The sequence below is a fragment of the Erythrolamprus reginae genome, chromosome 10 (genome assembly GCF_031021105.1).
Source record: "Erythrolamprus reginae isolate rEryReg1 chromosome 10, rEryReg1.hap1, whole genome shotgun sequence".
NCBI lineage: Eukaryota > Metazoa > Chordata > Lepidosauria > Squamata > Dipsadidae > Erythrolamprus > Erythrolamprus reginae.
The window spans coordinates 23,018,493-23,039,984 of record NC_091959.1 but is presented as its reverse complement, the minus strand read 5'-3'; the positions used below and the strand labels follow the sequence as shown (position 1 = coordinate 23,039,984).

Below are 21,492 nucleotides of genomic sequence, written 5' to 3'. Positions count from 1 at the left end.
TTTCCTCCTCCTCCTCCTCTTCCTCCTCCTCCCTCTTCATCCTCTTCCTCTTTCTCCTCTTCTTCCTTTTCTTCCTCCCCCTTCCTCCTCCTCCTCCACTTCTTCTTCTTCCTCTTCCTCCTCTTCTTCCTCCTCCTCCTCCTTCTCCTCCTCTTCCTCCTCTTCCTCCTCCTTCTCCTCTTCTTCTTCTTCCTCCCCCTCCTTCCTCAGGGAAAAAAACAATCCATCTGCCTTTTGAAAAAACACCTTTGAGACAATTCTGATCTGGAGACTGAAAACCTCCACAGACATTTACGAAAGGTTAGCCTGAGAAGGGAAATTAAACTTCAGATCGTGCAGAATGCAGCTGCGAGAGCAGTCATGGGCTTACCTAGGTATGCCCATGTTTCACCATCACTCCGCAGTCTGCATTGGCTGCCGATCAGTTTCCGGTCACAATTCAAAGTGTTGGTTATGACCTTTAAAGCCCTTCATGGCATCGGACCAGAATATCTCCGAGACCGCCTTCTGCGCACGAATCCCAGCGACCGATTAGGTCCCACAGAGTGGGCCTCCTCCGGGTCCCGTCAACTAAACAATGTCGGTTGGTGGGGCCCCAGGGGGAGAGCCTTCTCTGTGGCGGCACCGACTCTCTGGAACCCACTCCCCCCGGAGATCAGAACTGCCCCTACTCTTCCTGCCTTCCGTAAACTCCTCAAAACCCACCTTTGCCGTCAGGCATGGGGGAACTAAACATCTCCCCCTGGGCACATTTAATTTATACATGGTATGCCTGTGTGTGTGTCTGTTAGTATATGGTTTTTTTAAAATCTTTAAATATTTTAATTAATTGAATTATTTATTATTTGTTTTACACTTGTTGTGAGCCGCCCCGAGTCTTCGGAGAGGGGCGGCATACAAATCCAAATAATAAATAAATAATAAATAAATAAAATAAATATCCAGGGTCTATTTTCCAAGTCTTTGAGAAGAGATTAAACTAATTCATAGATGATAAGACTTTTTATCTTCTTCGGTTAGAATGGTGGATGGTATGTCTAAGGTCAGAATGGTTTACAACACTGAAAGCCACTCATTGTAAAACAAGAACAGGAGAGAGGCCAATGACCATTTCCCCTGCTTGTCAATTGCCCAGAATCATTTCCTCGTTCTGGGGTGGCACAGACTGGTTAGAGTGCAGCACTGCAGGATACTTCGGCTAATTGCTAGCTGTAGTTCAGCAGTTCAAATCTCACCACCGGCTCATGGTTTGAGTCTGCCTTCCATCCTTCCAAGGTGGGTCAAATGAGGACCCAGATTGTTGGGGGCAAGAGGCTGATTCTGTAAACCTCTTAAAGAGGGCTGTAAAAGCACTATGAATCAGTATATAAGTAATAATAATAATAATAATAATAATAATAATAATAATAATAATAATTTATTAGATTTGTATGAAAGTCTATATTGTATTGCCGTTAATGTTGTGAGCCGCCCCGAGTCTTCGGAGAGGGGCAGCTCACAACATTAACGAGAATGCAATACAGTACAAATCTAATATTAAAAAATTAAAAAACAAATTTAAAATACATTATCATAAAAAACATCTACTACCCAGTCATACACACTCAATCCAACTAGTCATAATACAGAAGTCAGAAAAGGGGGGGGCATTAATCCCCCCATGCCTGGTGACAGAGGTGGGTCTTCAGCATTTTACGGAAGGCGAGGAGGGTGGGACCGGTTCAAATTTCCAGGGGGAGTTGATTCCAGAGGGTTGAGGCTGCCACAGAGAAGGCTCTTCCCCTGTGTCCCACCAGACGACATTGTTTAGTCGATGGGACCCGGAGAAGGGCCAACTCTGTGGGACCTAATTGGCCGCAGGGATTCATGCAGCAGAAGGCGGTCCCGGAGGTATTCTGGTCCAATGCTATGTAGGGCTTTATAGGTTATTACCAACACTTTGAATTGTGACTGGAAACTGATTGGCAGCCAATGCAGACTGCGGAGTGTTAATGAAACATGGGCATATCTAGGAAAGCCCATGATTGCTCTCGCGGCTGCATTCTGCATGATCTGAAGTTTACAAACACTCTTCAAAGGTAACACCATGTAGAGAAATGCTATTGCTATTGTTCCTCTACGAACAGAACTATCCACGCCGATCATCTTTTGTTCTGATCTAGCAGCTTTCCCCCTCCTTGTCATGTGTGACTCTATAGATTTAGCTGCCTATTCGATGAGATGGGTGAGACCTGAGTCAGCTCCATGCAGTAATTATTTCTTTTGACCTATAGACAAAGAAATGAATCAATAATTAGCTCAGTGGCAATGATATTGAAAGCTTCACTGCCTTGACATGCAATCTTGCTCTTGCCTTGCCTTGGCCAGCGTGTCACTCATATGTTAGTGCAACCCTTGACCTGGAATGGGTTTCATGCCCTTGTTTGGAAGTGTGTGAGTGTGTTCTTTTGCCGCAACCTCTTCCCCCGTTTTCCATCTACAGGAGCCCTGAGGCTGCTAAATCTGCACAATGCTGGAAGCAAGAGAGAGAGGGTTCGATCAATGCTCCAAAGGGCAGATAGGAAGGAAGCAACCCCTTTCTTCTCTATTGTGCTGATAATTTAAATTGTTTGTTTGTTTGTGTGTGTTTTTAAATAGGTGATTTCTGCGATATAAATCAGTGCCAGAATGGAGGAACTTGCCTCAAGACGGTAGAAGATCAATCTTTCTTCTGTATCTGTGAAGACGGCTTCACTGGCCCTACCTGCAATGAAACTGAGAAAGGTAAGTATGATGTTCTTAGCCCAGATATTCTCTCTTCTAGACTAGGGGAAACATTTAATTTAATTTAATTAATTTAATGTATTCGACTTCTATGCCGCCCAATCCCATAGGCCTCAGGGCGGCTTACAACAACAAAAACAATACAATGATACAATGATTAAAAAGAAGTCAAACAACAGTGATAAATAAAACCCCAAGGCCCTAACAAACCCAGTTATAACCCCTCCCCATCCCCATTAAAAAAATCTAACGAACATCCATATCAACTAAAATAATTCGGGCATGTTTGGTATTAAAATTCACGGTCCCCAGATTCCGTGTGATCTAATAGGTCTCTGGGAGGTATGTGGCAAGAGGCGGGGTGATAGCGGGGTTCGAGTATCTCAGGAACTGCCACAAAGAAGAGGGAGTCAAGCTATATTCTCCAAAGCACCTGACAGTAGGACAAGAAGCAATGGGTGGAAACTAATCAAGGAGAAAAGCAACCTAAAACTAAGGAGAAATTTCCTGACAGGGAGAACAATTAACCAGTGGAACAGCTTGCCTCCAGAAGTTGTGAATGCTTCAACTCTGGAAGTTCTTAAGAAGATGTTGGATAACCATTTGTCTGAAGTAGCGTAGGGTTTCCTGCCTAAGCAGGGGGTTGGACTAGATGACCTCCAAGGTCGCTTCCAACTCTGTTATTCTATTCTAAGTGTTCCAGATGTAGTACTAGACAGTTTTGGCAACTGTGCTACTGAACTTAGCCAGAACAGAGGGGACCCCTAGGGCCATGAAGAAAAGGTCCAGAAGCCACAAATTTCCCTTGGTTATAGAATAGGCCATGTTTGAATGTCCACTAAGCCAGAATTCTTGTGAATGTTGCCTTCTCTCACAAAGCTTCTGGGGCAGCAGAGGATCGGCCAGCAAATCTGGACAGCTCATTGGATTATTATTATTATTATTATTATTATTATTATTATTATTATTATTATTATTAATATTATTATCATCATCATCGTCGTCATTGTTGTTGTTATTATTATTATTATTATTATTATTATTATTATTAATTAGATTTGTATGCCGCCCCTCTCCAAACACTCGGAGCGGCTCACAACAGCAATGAACAATGTGACGAATCCAATACTTAAAAACAACATCTAAAAACCCATATCATTAAAAAAAACCCATACAATTCAATCATACCATACATAAGTATGCTTTCTGTCAGTGAAGACTCAATCACCTCAAGTCTCAATGTATCTAAAGGTTGAATCATGGCGAATGGATCAAACTTTGTTAATCATTCTTTGGCCTGGGTTATTGAATCTTCTTTGATAAATGTAATTTCATTTAATTTCATTTATTAGACTTCTAAGCTACCCAACTGCTTGCAAGACTTTAAAGTTGGTGTAACCAGAATTGATCCATTCTAGCGACTCTCTGACGTCCCAAGTCAGTTTGTTCTGACTGATGAAGTTGAAACATCTCAGATTAACAAAGTTTGCTCCAGTTGCCATTGATTCAGACACAAGCTATGGTGTATTCCTGCAACAGTGTGGTTTTCTAATCAGATCTGATGGAGGCTTAACAAATGCCATTTCTTTGGAAATAATATCCATGCTAAAGGCCATTATAATATACAGATCATGGTTGCTCTTACATTTAGGATTCAACAGCCATTCATTCTTTCTCCTGAATTAAAATGCAGGCAATGGGGAGAGAGCAATATTTACAACCAGCCTATTGTCTGCAATACTGCATTGTAACCACTAGGTAGGCAGGTAGGTACTGTAGGTAGGTAGGTAGGAAGGAGTGGCACTTAGACTTATACAGTATACCGCTTCGCAGAGCTTTACAGCCCTCTCTAAGCGGTTTACAGAGTCAGCATAAACCCCCCCCCCCAACAATCGGGGTCCTCATTTTACCCACCATGGAAGGATGGAAGGCTGAGTCAACCTTGAGCCTAGTAGGAATCGAACTGCCAAACTTCAGGCAGTCAGCACTCAGCAGATATAGCCAGCAGTACCGCACACTAACCACTGCACCACCAGCCAATACTACTGTTAAGAGAGATGGATTGTGCAGAGGCTGTTTGTGTTCCTTTTCTTCCCAATTTCTTTGTCTTGCATCTCATTCTTTTAGGTCCCTGCCATCCAAATCCATGCAAGAACGAGGGGGAATGCCGGTTAGTTCCCAATCGGGGTGATGCCTTCAATGAATACATGTGCATATGTCGGCCTGGGTACAATGGCAAACACTGCCAGAACAGTGAGTATGATTTTCTTCTGCAAAGATGTCCCACAGGTCACAGAAGATCAGCTAATTTCGAAGTGGTTTCTGAGAAGCTCATAAGTGGGGCTTAAAACTAAGGGCTTCCCTACTCAAATCTCTCCGGTCTATCCAGAAAATGTCAGCATTTGTGCCATTCTTGCCTCCTACAGAGACTCACCAAGAGCCTCTTCTCTCCTCGTGGCATTGGTGAGATGCAAAACCTGGGCAATGAGCCGGATTCCCTCGTCCTTCATCTTATCTCCCTCTGTTTCTTTCCACAGTGGTAGAAAGGGCATTTGGGATAGGATGTCATTCCTTGGAGATAGGCCAAGTTAAGAAACAGGCACCACAGGAATTGCAGGAATATCTTTTGTTAGAATATTCATATCCGGGAGAGCCAGGGGCAACAAGCTCAGCATAGCAGAGTTGGGAGTTAAACACTTCTGAATCTGTGCAGAGAATTGAAACTAAAGCTTAAGATCTGGGCCTCCACTCTGTGCTCTCTGTGCTTGTCTGCTCTGCTGAAATGCAACTAACTGTTCTCTGCAGTCTGTAACTGTAGCTAATGGTATTGCAAGTTCATCTGTTACTTGTCCCAACTTTTGCCAACCTAGCAGTTCGAAAGCACATAAAATAGGGACCACCTTTGGTGAGAGGGCAACAGCGTTCCGTGCACCTTCGGCATTGAGTCATGCCGGCCACATGACCAAGGAGACATCTTCGGACAGCGCAGGTTCTTCAGCTTTGAAACGGAGCTGAGTACTGCCCCCTAGAGTCGGGAATGACTAGCACATACAGTATGTACAAGGCAAATCTTGACCTTTAATCTTTTCTGAAAGCCACACCTCCCCCTCCTCATGGTTTCTTTAGCTCTTCTCCATTCTCAAGGTCAGGTCCACACCTGTTCATTTAGGGGCAGGATGGACAGAAGTGTCCCCTCAGCCTGATAAACATTCATGTTGAAACAATGGTGGAAACCGTGTCCAGTGAAACATGGTTAACAAAGCTGTAGGGTAATACAATGCAATGTCTCTTCCCAGAAGAGAAAGGAAAAGGGGGAGAGAAAGGGATTGTGATAGACACAAACTTTGCCCTCTTAATAGCTAGTTATACAACTAACAAACCACTGGCATCCTTCCAACCTTGAAGAATCCATATTTTTTATTGCAATAATAAAAAACATGCCATTGGAGATGTCCTCTTGTTATGTTTTTTTCCAAACCATCACTTTGGAAAAAGAGCAGGAAGGTCTGTTCTGTTTTCTATTCTATTCTACTCTACTCTACTCTACTCTACTCTATTCCATTTGATTCCATTCCATTCTATTCTATTCTATTCTATTCTATTCATTATTTCTTTTGTTATTCTATTCTGTTCTGTTCTATTCATTATTTCTTTTGTTACTCTGTTCTATTCTATTCATTATTTCCTTTTTTATTCCATTCTGTTCTGTTCATTATTTCTTTTGTTGTTCTGTTCTGTTCTATTCAATTCAATTCATTATTTCTTTTGTTATTCTATTCTATTCATTATTTCTATTGTTACTCTGTTCTATTTTGTTCTGTTCTGTTCTATTCTATTCATTATTCCTTTTTTTATTCCATTCCGTTCTTTTCATTATTTCTTCTGTTGTTCTGTTCTGTTCTATTGTATTCATTATTTCTTTTTCTGTTCTGTTCTATTCTATTTCTTCTAATTGTGTTGCATCTGTCGTTTTCTTTTGCCGTAGACGTGGATGAATGCACTCCCCAGCCCTGCAAGAACGGAGGGACCTGCGTGGATCTGAATGGCAACTTTGACTGCAAATGCCCCTCACCCTTTGTGGGGAAGACCTGCCAGTTGCGTAAGTCTTTAGCCCAAATAGTGAGTTGGCAGAGAGTGAAGACACGGAGAAGGCTCAGAACACCATTGCTGGAGCACCATTGCCCTGGGAAGACAGTTTTTTTCCTCCCCAGACAAAGGTCACTTGCATTGGCCTGAGAAGAGCAGTTCTTCAGTTCAAGGAATGCTGAGGCTCACCAAACATTTAACTCATAAGTTAACTTTTCCTTGGTGGATCTTAGCTCCTGGTGGTTTGGTGGAGATGTCCAGGCAATGTTCATGGTTGCAACTGATGCTGCTTCTCGGATGATTTCCGATTCTCACCGTTCTTTCTCACATCCGAATACTAAGCAGGTCTGACCCAATTTGATTTCAGACCTCCACCATCTCCTCTTCGCATTTCCTACCTTTACTTCCCACTACTTTGTTCTTTCCCTTAATATCAGTGAAGAGCTGCAAAAAATTTTAGTACCACACTGTGGGCTTGGCTTACTTTGTGGGTGTGGCTTTCTGGCCATGTGACCCAGTGGGATTGGCTTGATGATCATATGACTGGAGGAGTGTCTTAAAGGTCATGTGACTGGCTTAAAGTTGGCCAAATTGACGTCACTTACGTCAAGGATTTGGCTTAGGGTGCCTGGCCTCTCCTCGCCACAAAGAGATAAAATTCCCCTCTTTATTTACTATTACTGAACATTCAAATTTTCTATTTAATTCTATGTATATTTGCCATATGTGTACATACTTATTACACACAGGCGCACAAAAATATATATTATCTACTATATAAATTGTATGTGTATGTACACACACACACACAAACGCACGCACAGCTCTTCTAAAATTATACACAATTAGCAAGGGGAACCTTTACATTTACCTTTTATGAGCAAGAAAGTAATTCCAGGTGACTCTGGGTATATGCCCTAGCTCAGTGGTTCTCAACCTGGGGGCAGGGCCGCCGATAGACGGGTAAGAGGCAGCTTCGCTGGCTGAGGAACTCTAGGAGTTGAAGTCCGCAAGTCTTAAAGTCGCCAAGATTGGAGACCTCCTGCTCTATCTACAGTGTAATCTGCCCAACGAGGTCTTTTAACCGGCCCGCCGCAGCTCACGAGATTTGAGGGACCGCTTATCCAGGTGGGCGTGGACCGGCAAGTCGCCCTCCGCTCTCTCTCTTTCTCTCTCTGTTGCTGGCGTGGTGTATGAGAGAGAAAGAGAGAGAGCGGAGGGCGGCTTGCCGGTCCACGCCCGCCTGGATAAGCGGTCCCGCATGGCCCCAGCGCCGGACTCCGCCGTTGATCTCCGCCCCCCGTTCGGCTCTGCAGCTGAGAAGCAGCAGCCACGTCCACCCCTTTGCCCTCCCCCCGCGTCCCCGGCACCCAGCGTCTGGCCCCACACCGCCTCCACCACCCGGTAACGCGCCCGATCTCTACCTCTCTCTTTCTCTCTCTGCTGCTGGTTTGGTGCATGAGAGAGAAAGAGAGAGAGAAAAAAAATAAGGGAGAGAGAAAGAGAGAGAAAGAAAGAGAGAAAGGAAGAGGAGAGATAGAAAGGGGGAGAGAGAAAGAGGGAGAGATAGAGAAGGAGAGAGAGAAAGAGAGAGATACAAAGAGAGTGAGTGAGAGAAGGAGAGATAAGAGAGAGAAAGAAAGAGAGGGGCAGAGAGAAAGAAAGAGGGACAGAGAGAAAGAAAGAGGGACAGAGAGAAAGAAAGAGGGACAGAGAGAAAGAGAGGGACAGAGAGAAAGAAAGAGAGGGACAGAGAGAAAGAAAGAGAGGGACAGAGAGAAAGAAAGAGGGACAGAGAGAAAGAGAGGGACAGAGAGAAAGACAGAAAGAGAGGGACAGAGAGAAAGAAAGAGGGACAGAGAGAAAGAGAGGGACAGAGAGAAAGAAAGAGAGGGACAGAGAGAAAGAAAGAGGGACAGAGAGAAAGAAAGAGAGGGACAGAGAGAAAGAAAGAGAAGAACAGAGAGAAAGAAAGAGAGGGACAGAGAAAGGGAGAGAGAGAAAGAGAAAGAAAGGTAGAGAGAAAGAGGGAGAGATAGAAAGAGAGTGAGTGAGAGAAAGAGAAGAGAGAGAGAAAGAAAGAGAGAGGGGGGAGAGAAAGAGGGAAAGATAGAGAGGGAGAGAGAAAGGAAGAAGAGAGATAGAAAGGGAGAGAGAGAGAGAAAGGAGGAGACAGAGAGAGGGAGAGAGAAAGAGGGAGAGATACAAAGAGAGTGATTGAGAGAAAGAGAGAAGAGAGAGAAAGAGAGAAGAGAGAGAAAGAAAGAAAGAGAGAAAGAGAAAGAGAGGACAGAGAGAAAGAGAGAGAGAGAATTAGAAAGACAGAAGGACAGAGAGAAAGGGAGAGAGAGAGAAAGAGGAAGAATAAATATTAAATATTGTATTTGTTCCCATTTTGTTTTTTACTTTAAATAAGGTATGTGCAGTGTGCATAGGGATTTGTTCACACGTTTTTTTAATAGTCCGACCCTCCAACAGTCTGAGGGACAGTGAACTGGCCCCCTGTGTAAAAAGTTTGGGGACCCCTGATCTACACTGTTCAAAAAAATAGAGGAAACACTTAAACAACACAATATAATTCCAAGTAAATCAAACTTCTGTGAAATCAAACTGTCCACTTAGGAAGCAACGCTGATTGACAACTTGGAGTTTATATTGTGTTGTTTAAGTGTTCCCTTCACTTTTTTTTGAGCAGTGTACTTTGAAATTAACTTGGATACCACGGGCTCGTTCAGACCTGCGTTCACCGATGGGCGTAAAAACTAGATAGAAAAGGATATTGAGATGTGAAGCAATATGAAATTGTATTTTTTTTTTTAACAGCTCCTATTTTAATACCACTGATAACTACACAACCCCCTGGATAATTAGAATAGAATAACAGTGGGAAGGCACCTTGGAGGTCTTCTAGTCCAACCCCCTTCTTAGACAGGAATCCTACACTACTTCAGACAGATGATTTTTTTTTAAAGTAGTTATTATGTAAACATTAAAAAAATAAGATAGTACATAATCTATCATTTTACAATATACTTATTTGTTTGTTTAAATTTTGTATTTGCATTTTATAAGACAAGCAACAAAACAACACAACATAACAAACACCACCCCCGTCCCTTTTGAACTGTTATCCTCACAGTTCCTTCTTTATATAGTTATACGGCCTGTAACATCAGCGGTTATTATATGATTATTCTATAGTTCCAGTAAAACTAAGGTCAAGTTGTTGCTATCATAATCTTATGAATAAAGTTAATTCTGGGAACATCGGGTTTTATTTACAGCTATTTTCAGATGATTATCTAACATCTTCTTAAAAACTTAAAAAAAGTAGTTTTAAAATGGCGGGGGGGGGGCAGACACTTAGGCTGTATGGGGCCCCAAAATTCCTGATGGCGGCCCTGACCTGGGGGTCAGGACCCCTTTGGGGGTTGAACGACTATTTCACAGGGGTTGCCCAAGACTATGGGAAAAGACAAATTTCCCATGGTGTTAGGAACTAAAGTTTCTATTCTGGCGCCTTGGAACATATTTTTACAATCCGACCAATCAGGCATATACAGTGGGGGCGTCCCTCTGACCTTCCTGCCAATCAGCTTAAAGCTCTGTTGGGAGAATCAGTGCTAGGCTTATGGTTGGGGGTCACCACAACATGAAGAACTGTATTAAGCAGTCGTGACATTAGAAGGGTTGAAGGGACGAGTACAAGTGCACTAGAGTGCCTTCCGTCCCCTGTCCTATTGCTCTCCTATATCTCCTATACCTTTCTTCTATTCCTATATCTCTTCTATTCTTTCATTGATATGTTCTATTACTATACCTTCTTTTCTATTATTTCTTAGATATATTTTACTATGAGTATCTCCTCTATAACCTTCATCATGTATTTTACTATGTGTATATAGATATATACCCACTAAAACCCTCATTGTGTATTGGACAAAAGAAATAAATAGAATAAAATAAATAAACCAATGGACTAGCTAGGAATTTTCAGGGCAGTAAAATTATCTTCCCAATTGGTGTAACTCTTCATAGATATTCTCGCGCTGAGGTTTGTTTTTTTAATGGACTATGTGGGTCTGCTTGTTCCTTTTAGTGATTCCTTGTAGCCAAAAGTGAAGTGATTTCACACACAAGCACACATACCGCTACTTGAACCTAGGGCTCAGTCCTAAGGCAAGAGAACGCTCGGACATTTTCGCTTTTCTGAACAAATGCAAAAGCTTGCTTCCATTAGCAGAGCAGCACAGCACAGTGCAAAACAAAACGAGCTGCACAAAAGCTCATTGTGCTTTTTTTTTAAAAAATGCATTTTTAAAAAAAAAAAGCATAACAAGAGCTTTGTCTTTTTGTTTGTTTAATCCTACAACTGCCTGATGAGGTGGGCTGTATTGCAACACTTAATTCATGGCTGCTTAGCATGTGTGAAATTAGGGTTAAAAACTTGAATGAGGTTTTTCTAACCACCTTGTTCTTTGGTGATTTATTTTTTTTAAATTCAGGAGGTAAATGGAATTCTCTGTCCCATACTTCCTTTCCTTTCATTCCATTCCATTCCTTTCCTTCCTTTCTCTCCTTTCCTTTCCTTTCTTTTCTTTTCCTTTCCTTTCCTTCCCTTCCTTTCTCTCCTTCCCTTCCCTTCCTTTCCTTTCCTTTCCTCCTTTCCCTCCCTTTCTTTCTCTTTCCTTTCCTTCCCCTCCCTTCCCCTTCCATTATGTTATTCCATTCCATTTCTATTCTTTGTTTCTCTTCCCCTCCCCTCCCTCCCTTTTTCCTAATTTTCATGCCACCCACTTCATCAAAGGCATCTTTTGCCACCTTGCAGATAGCCCCCTCCCCAATTATTTAGCACTTCTGCACTTCCCTCTGAGTCCTTTCTTGAACTACTTGATGTGTGTGAATGATGCTCCTTCCATTGCAGCCAGATCCATATTTGGAGCCCAAATTCCCTAGGAGTATATTGGATAATTGGGTCCTAATTTTATCAGAAAGACTTCTCCTTTGTTTTTGTATTTTAAAATCCTGATTCTTACATGCCTCCTCTGCCCTTTGATTCGAGCTTTGTTCCAATGTTCTTGGTTTTTTTGTTTTGTTTTTCCTTTTCTTCCCTTCCAAAATTCACCCACTCCAGGTTGCAAAGATGATCTGGGCATGCAGACAAGAGCTATCTCAGACAACCAGCTTACAGCCTCATCGGTATATTACGGCTTCCTGGGTGTGCAACGCTGGGGCCCTGACCGTGCTCGCCTCCACAACAGAGGAGTTGTGAATGCCTGGACAGCCAGCAGCTATGACAAGAAACCTTGGATTCAGGTATGGGTGGAGAGGAAGCCTCTATTCCTTGGATGTTAGAAAACCATCTGTCTGAAGTAGTGTAGGATTCCTGCCTAAGTAGTGGGTTGGAGTACAAGACCTCCAAGGTCCCTTCCAACTCTATTGTTGTTTATTGTGGTTTATTGTTCCTGGAGGCAAGAAGGGGGGTCAGGGCTGAAAATGGTTCCAGGGTTGACAAAAGGAGAATGGAAACGCGTGGCCATTATCCTGCATTCAGTTTTGGTCACCACGATGCAAAAAGGATGTTGAAACTCTAGAAAAAGTGCAGAGAAGAGCAACAAAGAAGATTAGGGGACTAGAGGCTAAAACATATGAAGAACGGTTGCAGGAACTGGGCTTGGCTAGTTCAATGAAAAGAAGGACCAGGGGAGACATGATAGCAGTCTTCCAATATCTCAGGGGCTGCCACAACGAAGAGGGAGTCAAGCTATTCTCCAAAGGGTTGAAATTAAACAATTTTATTTATTTATTTATTTTTCTGTCCTTGTTCTAAGGCGAACACTGCGAGACCTGAGCTGCCTTCCTTCTATAAATACTGATGGGTTTTTTCTCCTATTTTGTGCCATGCGTTTATGAAATCAACTAGGTGTTGTTAGATTGCAGCTCCTTTATCTTTTTAGTGGGACAAGCCTGCCGAGGCTGATGGAGTTAAAGAACATCTGGAGAAATACACATGCCTGCCAAAATTAAACTTCTTTTTATGCTTCCTTTGATACCACGAAAGCTTTCTTTAAAACATAAACACAGTGTCAGGATTTGCTGGCGGTGATGTGATAGATCTGAGGAAGGAAAGATAAACTTCTCTCTGGTTAAGTTTCCTTACAATTCTACCTCTTTTTATTTGAGCCGATTTTATTAGTTTCAGAAAGAGATAAAATACAAAATGACAGGAAAAGAAGGCAGGGAATCAAAGGGAGTAAGAAATTAGAAAGGACAAGGGGAAAAAATGGAAGAAAGAAATACAAAAAGAGTGACTTCCAACTTTCTTCAGTACAGATCCCAATATACTGTATAATAAAATAACAATCTACATTGAAACACAAAATGCTAACACTGGGGAACAGCAATTTCATTGTCTTAAATCTGTAACTTGTTTTCAACTGGTCTCTGGATCCAAAAATAACCACAGTTTTTGTCTATCAGGATACAGGATACCTTCAAAAGTCATACAAATTGTGCACATAAAGGAAAGCAAAGTAAAAACTTACTGTTTACAAAGAATAATTTTATTCATGCAAAGGCTATAATAGTTACTACAAGTTAAATTGTGTTCATACAAATAGTTATTTTTTTAATCGAATGGTCATTATACATATTAAAGTAAAATTTTTCACTTATAGCTTTTTCTGGAGTGTTAAATCTGTGGACATTCTCGCTTGATGCTCCAACAATAGTCAGCCATCATATGTACATGCCATCTACCTTGATATACTGCTTCCATGACTTTCAAATCTTGGTGGAATCGCTCACTTTGCTCATAATTGCACCAAGATTTTCCAGGAAGTTAGCAAGTAGAATGTACAAAAAATGCAATTTGATGCTCATGTTGCCTAATTCTATTACAGTGTTCCCTCGATTTTCGCGGGGGATGCGTTCCGAGACCGCCCGCGAAAGTCGAATTTCCGCGAAGTAGAGATGCGGAAGTAAATACACTATTTTTGGCTATGAACAGTATCACAAGCCTTCCCTTAACACTTTAAACACCTAAATTGCAATTTCCCATTCCCTTAGCAACCATTTAGATTATTACTTACCCTGTTTATTTATTAAAGTTTATTTAAAAAAATATTTATTAAAGGCAAACAAAAGGTTGGCAATGACATATGACGTCATCGGGCGGGAAAAACCGTGGTATAGGGAAAAAACCCATGAAGTATTTTTTAATTAATATTTTTCAAAAACCGTGGTATAGACTTTTCACGAAGTTTGAACCCGTAAAAATCGAGGGAACACTGTATATATATATATAAGTTGTAGAGAAAAAACTTGACGTGGTAGAAGAAAACTAACTACAGTTTTGAAACCAGCATGCCTCATTAACTATAAAAAAGCTCAAAAATCAAAGTCAACATAAATTGTGTTACAAATTGTTCCCCAGTGTAATATAAAAAGTATTCCAATTTAACAAGCCTATCTGTTGTTTACAGTGAGATGGGAAACAAAACTCTGTTATATTTTTAAAAACAATAACAACAACAAAGCTTGAGTTGGTCCTTTGTTAGACAGAGCTTGGCATGGAAATTCTTACAGAATTTTTCATTTTCTGGTGATAAATTCATACTGTAAATGTTAGTTTTAAGTTCTTAGCCTTCTTTTAACAAACAAACAGATCCAGGCCCAAGGGAGATTACAATTTTACCCTTTCTTATGAAAATTACTGTGTTGAGCTAATTAACGAAACCCGAGTTCACATTTGTAGAACAGATGCAAAGAACAATGTAACTTCAGTACAGTTTGATTTTTGACACAGGATCAAGTGCTCGGTTTTGCTATTTTCATTTGCTATTTCATTTGCTGTTTTCATTTAAGTACCCAGCCAATTTGATTCATTCTGCCTCTTTTAAAGCCACTTTTTTTTTTTTTTAAATCCATGCAGGTCAATCTGTTGAAGACGATGTTCATCTCTGGGGTTGCTACTCAAGGAGCAGGCCGTGCAGGATTATCGGAGTACGTCGAGTCTTACAAAGTTTCCTACAGTCTAGATGGACGAGTATTTGAATTCTACAAAGATGACAACCAGAACCAGGGAAAGGTGGGTAAGAGAGAGTGACCAAAGGCGAAAGAAAGAAAAAAACCCAAAGATGATATTATTATTATTATTATTATTATTATTATTATTATTATTATTATTATTATCATCATCATCATCATCATCATCATCATCATCATCATCATCATCAATGCAACACAGCTAACAAGATCACTATGCTGGATTTTGTATTTCATCACCAGTCGGGCACTTCCCAAGCACCTAGGACTGCGTGATGTAGCGGCGAATTATATTTGCCGATCCCAGTAAAGCGGCTTTTTGCAATTGACAGATGGAGATTTTGTCAATTCCGATGGTTTTCAAATGTCCGCTGAGATCCTTTGATACTGCGCCCAGCGTGCCAAGTACCACTGGGACCACTTTCACTGGCTTATGCCAGAGTCATTGCAGCTCAATTTTCAGATCTTCGTATTTCACTAATTTCTCTAGCCGCTTCTCCTCAATTCTGCTGTCCCCTGGGATTGCGATGTCGATGATCCATACTTTCTTTTTCTCCACGATCACAATGTCTGGTGTGTTATGCTTCAGAATTCGGTCAGTCGGAAATCGGAAGTCCCACAGTAGTTTTGCTTGCTCATTTCCAACCACTTTTTGGCTTATTTTAAACCACGTTTATGATGTGTTTACATTACAGTGTTATCCTTTCAAGAGCATAAAAGTAGACAACAAAAACATTTTCAGGTATTCTCCAGCAGGGAGCTCTTTGGCTTCCTTTACCTCTTCACTAATTCTTCCCTTAATTCTTCTTTTTATTAAAGCAAACGCCTAAAGCTTTTATATAAAAGAGGATATTATTTTTCTCTTCCTCTTCTCTTCCTGTTTTTTTCCTTCCTTTCTCCCTCCCTCTGTCTTTCCTCCCCTTCCCTCCTCTTCTCTTCCTCTTTCTTTCCTCCCTCCTTCTCTCTTTTCTTCCTCCCTCCCTTTCTCTCCCACTTCCTCCCTCCCTTCTCTTTCTGTCTTTCACACAGGAAAAAAAAAATTCCCATCAGGAAAATATATGAGTTGCATGTGTAAAGTAGCACCATTCACATTTAAAAGAAGGGAAAGGCCTTGGCAATTTATCTGAGCAATGGTGTAAATTGTTGTAAGATGCATAGAAATTCTTTCTATATGATGAAATATTATAAACATACATGGGAACAAAATGTTCTGTGATTTTTTTCCCCCAAAGCCCTGGAGGGCTGGGTTTTTTGGGGTGGGTGGGGTGGGTGCCCTTGAGTTAGTGTTAATTCCTGGCAAGGGGTCTAGGTGGGGGTTGCCACTACCAATGTGCTGTGCATGCAGCTTTAGGTCTCTGGTGTGCGTGCACATCCCAATGAGATTTTGCTATGTTTTTGGCTCCCTGCGCATGCGCAGAAGCAAATCTTGCTGGGATGTGTGCAGATACCAGACACCCAAAGCTGCACGCGCAGCTCAACTTTGACTACTGGTGCGCCATCCCTAGTGGAGGACTCCCGCTGCAGGTGCGGGCACGACTGGCACATGTGTGCCTGCACACAAGATTCAGCTTCTGTGCATGCGCCCGAAGCCGGATCTCATGCGAGGATGCTCTCATGCGTGAGATTTAAGTGATTTTTGCCTATTTCTTTGCTTCTGAGCATGCGTGGAAGCAAAAAATTGGTGAAAATAGCCAAAATCTCTCTCGCACCAGCTTTCTTGCATGAGATTTGGATCTCGTGCGGGCACTTGCGGGCACGCCTAGGGGGCACACAATTGCATGCACAACCCAATAAATTCTACCAGGATGGAGCACCTGACTTTTCCGGCTGCTGCCCATCATTGGCCATCCCCTACCATTCCAGTAGGACCCTACTACTGAAGTGGTCAGACTACAACAGTAGTATGTGTAGTTTTCTTGGCAAGATTTTCTTGGAAGTGGGTCACCATTGTTTGCTTCCCAGGCTGAGAGTGAAGGGCTGGCCCAACATCACCCCCCTGGCTTTGGGTTTAATACAGCAATGGCGAACCTATGGCATGAGTGCCACAGGTGGCACGTGGAACCATATCTGCTGGCACACAGGCCATTGATTGCTCTCACTCAGCTCCAACGTGCATGTGAATGCCCGCCAGTTGATTTTCGGCCCGCATGGAGGCTCTGGGAGGGCGTTTTTGGCTTACAGAGGGACTCCGGAGAAATGGGGGAGGGCATTTTTGCCCTCTCCAGGCTCCAGGGAAACCTTTAGAGCCGTGACGGAGCACCTATGGCATGTGTACCACATATCTGCTGGCACATGAGGAATTGCCCTAGCTCAGCTCCATCACTCATGTGGGCATATGCCAGCTGATTTTTGGCTCACATGGAGGCTCTGGGAGGGCTTTTTTGGCCTCTAGAGGTCCTCCAGCGGGGCAGGAGAGGATCTTTTTGCCCTCCGCAAGCTCCATGAAAGCCTCTGGAGCCTGGGGATGGTGAAAAATGGGCTTTCTGGGCCCACTGGAAGTCAGGAAACGGGGGACCTTGGGCATGTGGAGTGGTATTGAATATGACTATGGGCACACACACATGTGCAATAGCACACATGTGCTTTATTTCGGCACCGGAGGAAAAGAATGGTTTGCCATCACTGGTCTAAGGTGAGCCTAGAACTCACGGTCTTCCCATTTCTAGCCTGGCACCTTAACCAGGGGTGAAATGCTCCCGGTTCGCTTGTGCCTGTCGGTCATCAGAGAGCCAAGCACGAAGGCAGTTTGAGGCTCCGCCCACTATTTGGGTTCTTTTACCCTCTGCGCATGGAGAGAATGCTTTGCGCATGCGCTGAGGGTGAAAGAACCCAAATCACAGCGTCCAGGTGAATAATAATAATAATATAATAATAATAATTTATTAGATTTGTATGCCGCCCCTCTCCGAAGACTTGGGGCGGCTCACAACAACATAAACAGTGTACAAATACAATTTTAAAAATACAATTTAAAACCCTTATAATAAAATAACCACACAATCCAATCAAACCATACACCAACCTTGACAATTGGGTGTATGTGTTAATTTCCCCATGCCTGGAGGCAAAGATGAGTTTTTAATAACTTACGAAAGGCGAGGAGGGTGAGGGCAGTCCTAATCTGGGGGGGGAGTTGGTTCCAGAGGGCCGGGCCCCCCACAAAGAAGGCTCTTACCCTGGGTCCCTCCAGACGGCATTGTTTAGTCGACGGGACCTGGGGAAGGCCAACTTTGTGGGACCTTTGGCCGCTGGGATTCGTGCGGCAGAAGGCGGTCTCGGAGGTGAGTGGGCGGAGTCTCGCCACGCCGTCGCGACTGACTCTCCGACAACCAACAGGCATGAGTGAACCAGTAGTATTTCACCCCTGACCTTAACCACGACCCCAAACTTGGCTCTTGTATAGAAAATTATATGTTATGCCATATTGTAAACAAACAGGAACAAAATTTTCTACTTTTTTAAAAATAAAAGCCTTGGGGATATGAGGTGTGTGTGTGTAGATGACTTTGTGTCTGCATTACTAGAATTCCATTCCTATAGGCTGACTTTTTAGCACCTTGCCCTCCTCTATACTTAATGCTAATTACATTTAATTTTCACCCTGCTCCAGATGGGTCGGTAGCGCTCAGTTTTTATAGCTTGAGGGTATCTGAAGAGCTGCAGTTGGTGTTAAATATTTGGAAATCCAGCAGCTCTGGGTGTTTTTTTAATTTGTTTTAAAATTTTTGCAAGCCCTGACTTAGCAATATAATCAGAAGCACATTTCTCTTCAAGCATCATTGACTTTGTCAGTTCCTCTTGGGGTTCCTTTCTCTTTCTGCTCTCTCTCTTCCCCCCTCCACCCCACTGAAGTTCTTCTTACCTTGTGGGGAAGAAAAGGCACCAAGCACCTTTGGGGGAATTAGTTTCAGTATTAACTTGAGGCATGTGGGGTGTAGCCTGTAAAAACTGAATGCTGACTTGACCTCATTCTTTAAAAATAAATAAATAAAATGGCTATGTAAAGTTACTCTCCAGGTCCCTGCATTAATGAGCAATCAGAACTGTTAGAAAAAGCTGTCATCTGAATTTTCCAGCATCATGTTTACTCAGGGCTAAGTTTTACTAAGCCAGCCAAAGTTTGTTGATCTAGTTAAATTAACCAAGCTGTTGCATCCTGGCTCTCTTGTTCAATATTATTGAATGCCGGATACTAAAAGCCCACATGCTGTTACTGGGTTTAACGAGTTTTTATTTTATTTATTAAATGTAGATGCCGCCCATCTCGCTATCCCACTGTACAGCAATAAAAACATAAATATAAAAATGGTTAAAATCCACAAGATAAGGACTAAAAACCAAGAGCTTTGCTTAGCTTAGAAACATAGACGTAGAAGACTGACGGCAGAAAAAGACCTCATGGTCCATCTAGTCTGCCCTTATATTTAAATTCATCTAGTCTGCCCTTATATTTAAATTCAGTTACTGTGGATTTATCAACCACGTCTGCTGGAAGTTTGTTCCAAGCATCTACTTCTCTTTCACTAAAATAATATTTTCTCATGTTGCTTTTGATCTTTCCCCCAACTAACCTCAGATTGTGTCCCCTTGTTCTTGTGTTCACTTTCATATTAAAAACATTTGCCTCCTGAACCTTATTTAACCCTTTGACATATTTAAATGTTTTGATCATGTCCCCCCTTTTCCTTCTGTCCTCCAGACTATACAGATTGAGTTTATTAAGTCTTTCCTGAAGACTTTCCTTAAGACCTTCCACCATTCTTGTAGCCCGTCTTTGGACCCATTCAATTTTGTCAATATCTTTTTGTAGGTGAGGTCTCCAGAACTGAACACAGTATTCTAAATGTGGTCTCACCAGCACTCTATATAGCGGGATCACATCTCCCTCTTCCTGCTTGTTATACCTCTAGCTATGCAGCCAAGCATCCTACTTGCTTTTCCTACCGCCGGACCACACTGCTCACCCATTTGGAGACTGTCAGAAATCACTACTCCTAAATCCTTCTCTTCTGAAGTTTTTGCTAACACAGAACTGCCAATACAATACTCAGATTGAAGATTCCTTTTCCCCAAGTACATTATTTTACATTTGGAAACATTAAACTGCAGTTTCCATTGCTTTGTCCATTTATCTAGTAAAGCTAAATCATTTACCATATTATACACGCCTCCAGGAATATCAACCCTATTGCACACTTTAGAGTCATTGGCAATGACACTTTATAGTCATTGTGATATGTTATACATAATTTACATATATGTTATGTATTCACTTTTGTTGTGAGCCGCCATGAGTCTGAGGAATAGGGAAGCATAGAAATCTAATAAATAAACAAACAGACATTCCTAAATGCAGGTTCCTGATAATTCAGGGGTAGCTCGATCACTTTTCCTTAACAGTGTCTTTTAATGTGGAATTTAACAAATGAATATTATTTTGCCTTGATTAATCTGCTGGCTATAGGAGTGGTACGTTGGCCTAGAGGTGGCGCTCTCACCTCACAATCAGGAGGCTCTGAGTTCAATCCTAGGTAGCAGCAGATATTTCTCTATCTCTGGGCATAAAGAGAAAATATCTGCTGTGAACTCTGCAGAGGCATCGGAAAGGGCGTCCGTCCAGTAAAAACTCAGCTCCATTCAATCACCCCAATTCTACCCTGATGCAAAGGATTGCAGGGTCATTAAAAGAAAAAAAAAACCTTTCATTAACAGGCGTTTGTTTAATCTATCAGTTGCAAAGCTTAATGCTTTTTAGTTCATCAATTATGGGGATTATCTTTTATTTATTTTTAAGCAGTAATCTACAATAGTATAATTGTTGAGTTGTATTATCCTAGGCATACACCTCACCTTAGTACAATGCAATCTTTATTTTGCTCGGCGATCCATGCGCAATAAAATAGAAAAGCTTATGAGAACAAATAAATGTAAAGCAATTGGGGATATTAGTACTTGGTGTATCTTGAATTCTGCCACAGGAAATTTGCCTATGGTGTTGTCATTAAGATCAGAAGGTAAATACTTTGGACACCAAAGATCTTATTGTCGTAAGACATACACAATGAGTGAATGCCTTGTATTCCTCTAAACACGACAATATGTCAATGATGCGATGGTTTAGATTTCTCTTGAATTGCATGGACAAGCTTGTTTAAGTAAAGGCGGTATAGTATATGTTCTGCAGTCCCAGCCTCCATTTTCGCTTATACTGTAGTGGGCTGGTCGGCTTGTTTCCAGGGCAACCCTGCAGGCCCGATTTAAGCACCCTGTGAGCCCAATCCGGCCCATGAACATTTGGTTTGACACCCCTGCTGTAGAGGATAATAGCTTCCATTGTTTGGGGTTGGGTTTTTTTGAGTCCTATTGGGCTTTAGGAACTTAAATTAGTCTGTATCTACATAGGTTAACCCATTATTATTATTATTATTATTATTATTATTATTATTATTATTAATTGGATTTGTATGCCGCCCCTCTCCGTAGACTCGGGGCGGCTAACAACAGTAATACAAAACAGCATGTAAATCCAATACTAAAACAGCTAAAAAACCCTTATTTGTAAAACCAAACATACATACAAACATACCATGCATAAAT

General features: G+C 41.9%; 1 protein-coding gene across 2 annotated transcripts in view; it reads left to right on the top strand.

The window, feature by feature from the left end:
• The window catches only part of MFGE8 (milk fat globule EGF and factor V/VIII domain containing), a 56,007-nt gene that overhangs the window by 17,562 nt on the left and 16,953 nt on the right, over window positions 1-21,492 (top strand). For both annotated transcript variants that reach the window (XM_070762021.1, XM_070762020.1), the window contains exons 2-6: window positions 2,638-2,763; window positions 4,891-5,016; window positions 6,749-6,862; window positions 11,984-12,165; window positions 14,783-14,938. In XM_070762021.1, coding sequence (XP_070618122.1) covers window positions 2,638-2,763; window positions 4,891-5,016; window positions 6,749-6,862; window positions 11,984-12,165; window positions 14,783-14,938 — 704 coding nt within the window. The remainder of the gene's footprint in view (window positions 1-2,637; window positions 2,764-4,890; window positions 5,017-6,748; window positions 6,863-11,983; window positions 12,166-14,782; window positions 14,939-21,492) is intronic.